Source organism: Harmonia axyridis, chromosome 1 (assembly GCF_914767665.1).
Source record: "Harmonia axyridis chromosome 1, icHarAxyr1.1, whole genome shotgun sequence".
Classification (NCBI taxonomy): Eukaryota; Metazoa; Arthropoda; class Insecta; order Coleoptera; family Coccinellidae; genus Harmonia; species Harmonia axyridis.
In genome coordinates this window covers 34,814,491-34,824,104 of record NC_059501.1, presented here as the reverse complement: position 1 = coordinate 34,824,104, position 9,614 = coordinate 34,814,491, and the positions used below count along the sequence as shown (strand labels likewise).

Below are 9,614 nucleotides of genomic sequence, written 5' to 3'. Positions count from 1 at the left end.
AATTGTCTTGAGCACTTTTATTGTTGGCGTCATGACAGGCCAATTGAAAAGTCCCCGATCTACTAAAGTAAAACACATTTTTTTGGCGAAATTCGATTTTATTATTCAACATAGTTGCCTTCGAGGGCGATACAGCGATTATAGCGATCTTCCAACTTTTCGATACCATTTTTGTAGTACGATTTGTCTTTCGCTTCAAAATAGGCCTCAGTTTCGGCGATTACTTCTTCATTTGCGCTAAATTTCTTTCCAGCAAGCATTCTTTTGAGATCTGAGAACAGGAAAAAGTCGTTGGGGGCCAAATCTGTCGAATACTGTGGATGCAGAAGCAATTTGAAGCCCAATTCATGCAATTTTGCCATTGTTTTCTTTGATTTGTGACACGGCGCATTGTCTTGATGGAGCAGCACCTTTTTTCTTCAAATGGGGCCGTTTTTTAACGATTCCATCCTTTAGACGATCCAATAACGCTATATAATAATCGCTGTTGATGGTCTGGCCCTTTTGGACGTAATCAATGAATATTATACCTTGCGCATCCCAGAATACTGATGCCATAACCTTGCCAGCTGACTGTTATGTTTTTCCTCGCTTTGGATTCAGCTCATTGTGTGCAGTCCACTCAGCTGACTGTCGGTTGGACTCCGGAGTAAAATGATGGAGCCATATTTCATCCATTGTCACATATCGATGCAAAAATTCAGGTTTATTGCACATAAACAGCTTCAAACACTGCTCAGAATCATTAACACGTTGTTACTTTTGATCGATTGTGAGCTCGCGCGGCAGCCATTTTGCACACAGCTTTCTCATGTACAAATAGTCGTGAGTGATATGATGTACATGTTCATATGATATCTTCATAATGTCTGCTATGTCGATCAACTTCACTTCGGGGTCATTCAAAATTATATCGTGAACTTTTCTTATTTTTTCGTCGGTGACAGCCTCTTTTGAGCGTCCACTGCGTTCGCCGTCTTCGCTGCTCATTTCACCACGTTTAAACTTAGCATACCAATCAATGATGATTGATTTTCCTGGTGCAGACCCCGGAACTTCTTCATCAAGCCAAGATTTTGCTTCAACTGTACTTTTTCCTTCAAAAAGCAATATTTTATCAGCACACGAAATTATTTTTTTCCCATCTTTTTTCAAAAAACAAAAGTAGCTACACTCAGAACGCAATATCTCACAAACTAATATGCAAATTGCTAATATGTCGTCAAATGCTGTCAAATTTTGACACGTATCGTTTGTAGGTTGCTACTAACTGAAAATCATAAGGATTTAATACTAGCACTTTTCAATTGGCCTAATAGATTGCATGTCGCTTATGGCGATCCATAATTACATCTACTATCTTTTGTAGTTTTCTCGACGAAGAACCTTTTGGAAATTGTGTTAACCTTCGTTCATCTTGTCAGAGGCTCCTAGTATTTTTGCTTCTAGCCTTTTTTGCCAGTGTGGTTTGTCATGGTGTTTTTTCTGGGCTGGTTACTCACTTCTAGGTTATGGCTTCACGCCGAACACTGCTGATATTGTGGAGGCTGCACAGTAGGCAATAAGATGATTCGAGGTTCTGGTCATTCGAAAAAAATGTTCGAATTTTCTCTTTGTTCATTATGTGCAGAATATGTGAGAGTTTTTTCGATGTCTTCAGTCTATGAAGAATAGCTCGTTTAAGAGGATCAGTACTCCCGAATTCTATGAAATATCTATTTATTGTAGCAGAAAGTGTTGGTTTTCAGCACAATCAGAGTATATTTTGGGAGATGATTATAGATCTCAGAATAAGCAAAAAATTTCATATGAATATGAGTCCGCAAATTAGCCTTTTTGGAGATTTAAACGATTTTCGGTTTTCAAATTAGCTATTTACGCAACCAAATACGATATTAGATTTATTTTCATCTTTCATATGTCTTGTTTTCTGAATTTAAATGAAATTAAAATGTAATACCTTCAAATCAGTGGATGAATATTTGGTTTATAAAATATTTTTGAAAAAGTAAATTGATCATATCTCCAAAACCCCTCATTTCGGACTCGTGCTCATGTGAAACTTTTCAGTTATTTTGAGATCTAGAATTAACTCCCAAAATATTGAAACGTTATTTTTTAACATCCGCGTTATATTATTCACTCCAATTCACTTGATTTTTATTGAAATCAATGTAATTTTCCCATGAATATCATTTTGTGATTTTTGCATGGATAAATGTTGGTTGGCAATACACATTGGACAGATAATAACGAGCGTTCATTCAAATTTGTGGTCAAGAGCTAGTCCTGTGGAGAAATTAGAGTTGATTTTCTGTGACTACGAGTAGCGCTCATCTCGTACCATATCCCTAACATTTGTTTACTTTACATACTTCGAATCTGGGAAGAATATGGTACAAGGTAAGCGCTCCTTGTAATCACAGCAAATCAACTCTAATTTCTTCATATCACTCTTGACCACGAATTTTAATGAAATCTCGTTAGATAAATCCGTGACAGGAGATTTCCGAGAACCAACATATAATAATATATAAACATGAAATCTGTGTGAAATTTAAAAATTCCTGCACAATTTTGTTTTATTAGGTATGGCGAAATGAACGAATTTGTCACATATTTAGAGGAAATTTATTATTTTATAGTCTTTTGCTTATTAACGAAAACTTATCGGACCTAGTTTGTCATAAAGCTTGAAGAACACTCTGTACACATCTCTTTTCATAGATTATGTCCTCTAATTTAAGAAAAAACATGAATGCAGAAATATTTTCTGAAATTTTCAATGAAATATTTACTGTATTGATTTTCTCAAAATTATATTTGGGGATATAATCAGTAATCACTTTTGAGTTTCAAATTCGTAAGTGGTGTTCATCAGAAGTATTTCTGGCTTAAAATTTCAATGAAACGCAAAAATGGAGATTTTCACCACAATTGAATTCTTATCTTCAAAATTATCAGGAAAAAAATTTGGTCGGATTTTGCCCACAGAAAAATCCACTCAAATTTCTTCACAGCACTCTGGACCACAAATTCGTTAGTTACTTTCCAGATTCGAAGTAAGTAAACAAATGTATGTGATATGGTACAAGCTAAGCGCTACTTGATTTAACAGAAAATCAACTCTAATTTCTCCACAGCACTTTTGCCCACAAATTTAAATGAAAGCTAGTTAGTTGAACAGGAATTCGTACAGCTACTGCCATCCTAAGGCACATCTTCTGTACCTACTACTAAAGTTATCTTCAGCCACATATTGGTTGAATGGAGAACCAGAAAAGTTTAACCAGAAATCTGTTATGGGTACCTGAGTATTAACTAGTAAATGTTAGATGGCGCTGTAATCATTCATGACCATAGATCTAAAGGTCGTTGCATAGACAAAGAATAATGTTATTATATGTCTATGTTAATAACAGATCACTAGGAATATTTTTATCGAAAAAATTTATTGATTTCCGTAACATATTATCTATATGCTTTTTTCTGAATAAATCGACTAGCTCTCTCTAGTGGTTTTTCAAAGAAGGGAATGTTCAAATTTCTTGTATTGATTATATATAGAAAAGTTCATGTTTCCGTTGTCCCATTTGTTAACATTTGTATCTACAGTCCATTCAGGAATTATTGACATCCCGGGTGGCTTTGGAAAATCGAAATTAAGTTGGTACTGGCTCATTCAGAAACATTTTGAATTGCAGATTTCGGGTTGGCATTGGAAATGTCATTGACAGGAGGTTAGATTTCAGTTTGTTTTGATCGAAGAAATTTTGAAACTTAAAAGTTGTATCAATTTCAAACACACATTGATTAGTTTATTTGAGTATTTCTCACAGTACTGTTTGAAAAAAGAAGAAGGCAAGTCATTACAACCTGGATTATTAGTGGAAGAAAACCTGTGCAATACGATTTCACCTTCAAAGAATCATTGAATGATTTGATTGTTACCAGAAGCCGAGCCAAAAGCAACCAATATATCAGCCTGGATGAAATTTGACCAAAAAGCATCTGGATTTTAATCAATCAAAGACAACATTACGTAAACTTTATTGGTTACAAGTTCAAAACAGTCAATAAAAGGAAAATTCTTATTGATAAACAGAAAAATATAATAAGTTGAGTACGATTTTATGGTGAATACAGAGAATATTTGCAACAAAATGTGAAATTCATTTATCTGGAGGAAACTTGGTTATTTGAAAATGCCATTATTCGACAGTGGACTCTAAAAAGAAAACAAAATGTTTTTCAAGTATATTCAAGGGTAAAAGTAGAAGGAGCACTATTTTGAATGCTGGATATTTGGATTTTTACTTGGATGTTTTGTTTTGACAGTGGTGATCATGAGGATTATATAAATCTATGAAGAGAGAATTATTTTTTAATTGGATTGCTAAACAAAGTCTTGGCATTGCATCTATAGTTTATTTATATTCTATATTGAAATTGAGTATTGTTATATCTGTTTTTTGTTCTTCAATGAGTAATCCAAAAATCTAATAAATTCCAATTGCTTTATAGAATTTTTACTGAGTATTTAATCGAAAAATATATTCGGAAGAGTAACTTCAAGAATTTCTTCACCTCTTACCCACTTGAAGATAATAACAGAATGCAAAAAAATTTTAAAATTCACAAATTAAAAATAATATCATGCAAAAATGCTTTTAGTGAGTGAGTTAAAGCTGTTATGGGCAAAATAATTCATGTAATTTAATAGAAACTAGTATAAAAGCATTTCAATAAAAAACAGAAAACTCGAGTACAAATAGTACCCATATTTTTCATACAAGTTTAATCAATCATTCATGTCATGAACAGTTTCAATAAATAGTGACTTTAGAATAGTAATTTACACATCGGCTCATAAATTGGTTCCAATTTTGAAAGTTACAGTACAACTGTGATGTCAAAATTTTTCATATACTAAATGGATTCTTTGAATTTTATTCCTGTCTTATTATGATATGGCTCTTCCATTCACTAAGCTACACTATTTAAATTTATCAACCAGTTTTTTCTGTTTTCTTCACCAGTTTAGACACCACAGTTAAAATGATCCATAAGAGTTATTTGATAAGAATTTTGCAAGCAGGTTGGTATCTAGTGTCCATCAGTAATGCAACAATTTTTGAAGAGCCTTTGGTGAAAAGGAATATGCATATTTTAATGATCTTCAATGGAATCTTTCATGGGCGACTCTTAAATGAATAGATATCTCTTCATTGGATTTCCTTGAAATGAGATAGCATTTCTCTATATTTTTACGTTATATAATCTGAATTTCAATTTATGAAATCATGACTGTATGCGGTCCTTCGTAATAATCGTAATTTCGAAAATTCAGGATCTTTCGGATACAAAAATGATGAAAATAATTTAAACTGGTTATTTCTATGATGAACCATAGCAATTTTTAGTGATATTTTTGTAACCAGAAATAAAGCCGCGACTAAACGTTCATGGCCTACTTCGATGTCAATAATTCCTGAATGGACTGTAGTAGGGTAATTTTTAACAATAATCAATCATTGAAACAGATGAAATATCCTCTTCTATGAATACAATCCTAACCTCTTATTCTCAATCATAATATTTGGATTTGAAATGTTTTGATTATTTCAATTATTGGATTATTTCAAATAAAGGTAGTTTGAAATATTTGAAGTAAGAAGATGACTCGAAATATTGAGTTCTACTTGGTAATATTATGTAGTTGTGAATTTGGTGTTTTGTTGTGAGTATTGTGTTGACAAGGTATAAACAATGGAAGTTCTTAAGAAGCGTAGTCGAAGTACTAATTACACAAGTCGGGAGAAATTTCTGTTATTGACATTAATAACTAAATCAAAACACATTATTGAAAATAAGAAAACTAATTCCATCACTTGGAGAGACAAAGAGGCAGCATGGAAGAAAATTTGTGTAGAATTTAATGCACAAACACCAGAAGGTATTCCGCGTAAAAAAGAATCCCTAAAAAAATTTTATGAAAATATCAAGAAAACCAAAAGAAAGGAGAGAGCTAATGGAAAGATGGAATTGTTCAAAATTGAGGAAAAAAAATCACAGTTAATATCGGATCCTGCCCACGACAGTGAGTTGTTTCAATTGGAAATGGAGATGGAAATGAAAAACTCAAAGGCTGCCCAAGACGTTGAATTGTTTCAATTGGAGATAGAAATGAAGAAATCAAAGGCTGCTCAAGATAGTGAGTTGTTTCAACTGGAGATGGAAATTGAAAAGTCGAAGGCTGCCCAAGACACTGAGTTGTTTCAGTTAGAGATGGAAATAAAAAAGTCGAAAGCTGAGCTACTTTTACTAAAAAAGAACAATTTATTGTTGGATAATTCAATAAAATCACTGCAATTACAACTGTTGAAAAAAGACTTGGAAAAATCTTAATGTGAATTAGATTTAAATGTTGAAATATTAATTTAGATAATATAATATTAAATGTTTAAAGTGGCTGAAAGCAGAGATCAACTCGCCATCGTGATTGCCAACGTCAGGGGGACCTGACAGGGCACATTGAAGAAGAAGATGAATATTAAATGTACATTGTCTTAGATAAGTTTTTTTTTATAGCAGAATAAATTGGATATTATGTATCAAGGTTAGAATGAAAATTTGATGCGAGGAATCAGGAGCATAGAATATTCATTGTAGCCAAGTAACAGAGTACCTAAATTTCCCCCATGACTGTTGGAACTAGAAACAGTATAAACACTATAAACTGTAAAAAAGAATAAGTTTATCAGAATTAGTATTGATTTTATATTGATTGTTGTTTTTGATTTACTGTAATTGGGTACCATTACCTGTTGGAAATGCAGGCTTATTATAATTACCTTATTAACAATGATTCTGAGAATAAAGTTTTGTTATTGTTTATTTATTGTTATTAAGGAATGACAACACATATCTCAAACCTACTTCCTAATGATACTTCTATTGTATTTTGACAATTATTGAAATGAAAAACTGGAGAGGAGATATTTTATGAACAATTTTCTAGAACATGTTTTCCAGATGAAGTTATGGTTGTTTGGGTTGTATTTGTGGTTAAAGGCTTGCTCAACCTCGGCCTATAACCAGTTATTGAAGAGTTCAATGTATTCACTAAGTTCATCCGATTTTTCGATGAATTTTCAATGTATCCATCCATCCATTTCATGAATATTTCCCAAGCATTCAAATGCGCATCCGCCATAATATGTAATTCCACGAATTAACCAGCAACAGTGAGAAACAAAATTCTGAACGATTTTGAGACAAGTTTCAAATTTATTTCAATAATATGTAACGCTACTATTCATTAATGAAGGCCTATTGAAGGTTTTGAAGCATCTTCATAGCTATATCATTGTTTAAGGAGAAGATAGTTGGTTACTCGCCCTGCAAAGGGCATTGGATGTGCGTATGTGGCGGTACCTATTAGAATTATGTGGCAAACTCAGAATTTTTGGGGTCCATCCTAATGCGCCCTCTAGGCGGCTATTTCTATAATCATTTGTCGGTAAAGAGGTTTCTACATTGGGTACAAAACTTGACGTGAAGAGTAAATAATCGGAGCCAAGTAAAGTAGAAACACTTCGATGTTTATGACCCAGGTTTCGAGCTTGGGATTTTATTGCTTTGGTCGTAACGGGGTTTGTTTTTGTTATCGGATTTCGCTCATTCTTACATACAGTTAGAAGGCTTCAAAAAGACGGATTTTCAAGAATTTTTTTCGCGCAGACTATTCAATTTATTAATTTGAAAATTGGTGTACATATTATAATAACCTTATAATATATTAACATATTTTTTATTTGTCAAAATAATCTTCGCGAATGTTGCTATCGCCGATCTCCTAGAGCTCCGCAAAAAAAACCAATTTTGCGGTGATCACGATATCTCTGGACCGGATTATCTGAAATGAAAATCGTGAAGGGAATGTATGATCTGATTTGCGTTTGAAAAGAATTACTGTGATTGGAGAAAAATAAGTATAAGACTATTTTTTAGTTTTTCGAAAAGAGAATTTTAAATTTAATTAATTGATTATGTAAAATTGTTATCAGTGAATAGTTTCATGTCAAGGTTATCTACCTCAAATAGGTAACTAAAATATTGGAATACTGACAAACGAAAAAGAAAATTTGATTTAAAAAAACTATTCTCTTTTTTGTGAAAATCTCATTTGTTTTGTGATAGGACGTGAATGTTTAATTTATGAATATACATATAAGACTTTTTCAGCTGAATACTTGATTCAAATTATATCGAATTTTGGTTTGCAAAGAGATTTTTCATGAAAAATAAAATTATAAAATTCCATATAAGTTTCCCCTCTCAGATCGGCGTTAAGCATTGAATAATATTGCTCAGGGCCCCCGCAAGGGACATCAACGCCCGCGTGCGGAACATATTTTGGCGCCCCTCGAAGGGGGAGGTGGAGAAAAGTACTACTGTATAATCGGAAATTTTTTTTTTGAAGTTTTGTTGAGAATTTAGTATAGAATGGTTGAAAATCTATCAGCAACCTTCATTGTCTTAAGAACTTTATGGTGTTATTTGTAACATAATACATTTCAAATGTGTTTCAAAACTTAAGCTGTATTCTTCTATAAATTATTCATAAAGGCATAAACATTTAATTAGGATCAATCCAGAAATTGAATGGATGTTTTTCTAGATTTGGCTGCTGCAAATTCTTTTATATTATCAATCAATCAATTTTATCGAGTATCTCTTGCTCTATATCTAAGATTGCTAATCCAGAAAATCTTTCTTGAGACATGGTAGACTTCAAATAGTTTTTAAAAATTTTTAATTCAGTGAATGATCTCTCACCAGAAGCAACAGACAAAGGACATAGGTAAAGTGAGAAGGATTCTTGAGGCAATACTTAGATTCGGTAGAGAAGAAGTTAGATTATTTTCAAAAATATATTGGAGAATTTCAAGAGGATTTTCGCTTCAGATAATGAAAACAATCCTAGGGCTCTTATCTCGTTGAATAAATCATTTTCTTTCATTTCAGTCTCTTTTTTTCATGTCATCAGTTAACTTTTGTTGAAGAGCATGACAGCATTTCAATAGATATTTGTCATTTAATTTAAGAATATCACAAATAAAACAAAAAACGTTAACGTTATCTACTATTTAAGGAACTAAGTGTTTGATCCATTATTTTCTAAAAGAAATTTATTTTAAAAGCGATTTTTGGATCTTCCGTCTGTTCATAATCGAACAATTTTGGGTTATACTTTCGTCTTACAGTATATAATGGAAAAAAATCTTGAGCTATCTCAAGAACAGCCGCTAGTTTTCCAGCTCCCGCAAGTTTTTCCTCGAGAACATTATCATCCCTACAATTTTTGAAATGATCAACTAAATTCTTCAAATGGTTTTGGCACACTTTAATGTCAATCGCTACACTTTGCATCATGTTGCTTACAATATTAATCTGGAATGAAACGTCATAAGAAATTATGATACTTCAAATAAATTTAAAAGAATGAATATTTAATAAAAGAGAACTTGCTTTATGTCTAGTTTTTATGTTGAAAGTATCATTTTCTGTTATTTCTAAAAGGCTATCACATGTTTGAATAAAATGAAACT

General features: G+C 32.4%; 1 protein-coding gene across 1 annotated transcript; it reads left to right on the top strand.

The window, feature by feature from the left end:
* The first annotated feature begins 5,567 nt into the window (after window positions 1-5,567).
* Window positions 5,568-6,897, top strand: LOC123670654. Its single transcript, XM_045604166.1, has one exon. The coding sequence runs from the start codon at window positions 5,770-5,772 to the stop codon at window positions 6,406-6,408; it is 639 nt and encodes a 212-aa protein (XP_045460122.1). The 5' UTR covers window positions 5,568-5,769; the 3' UTR covers window positions 6,409-6,897.
* Window positions 6,898-9,614: the final 2,717 nt, after the last annotated feature.

Coding starts and splice junctions, on each gene's coding strand:
- LOC123670654 (XM_045604166.1), top strand. CDS start 5,770: ATGGAAGTTCTTAAGAAGCGTAGTCGAAGTACTAATTACACAAGTCGG.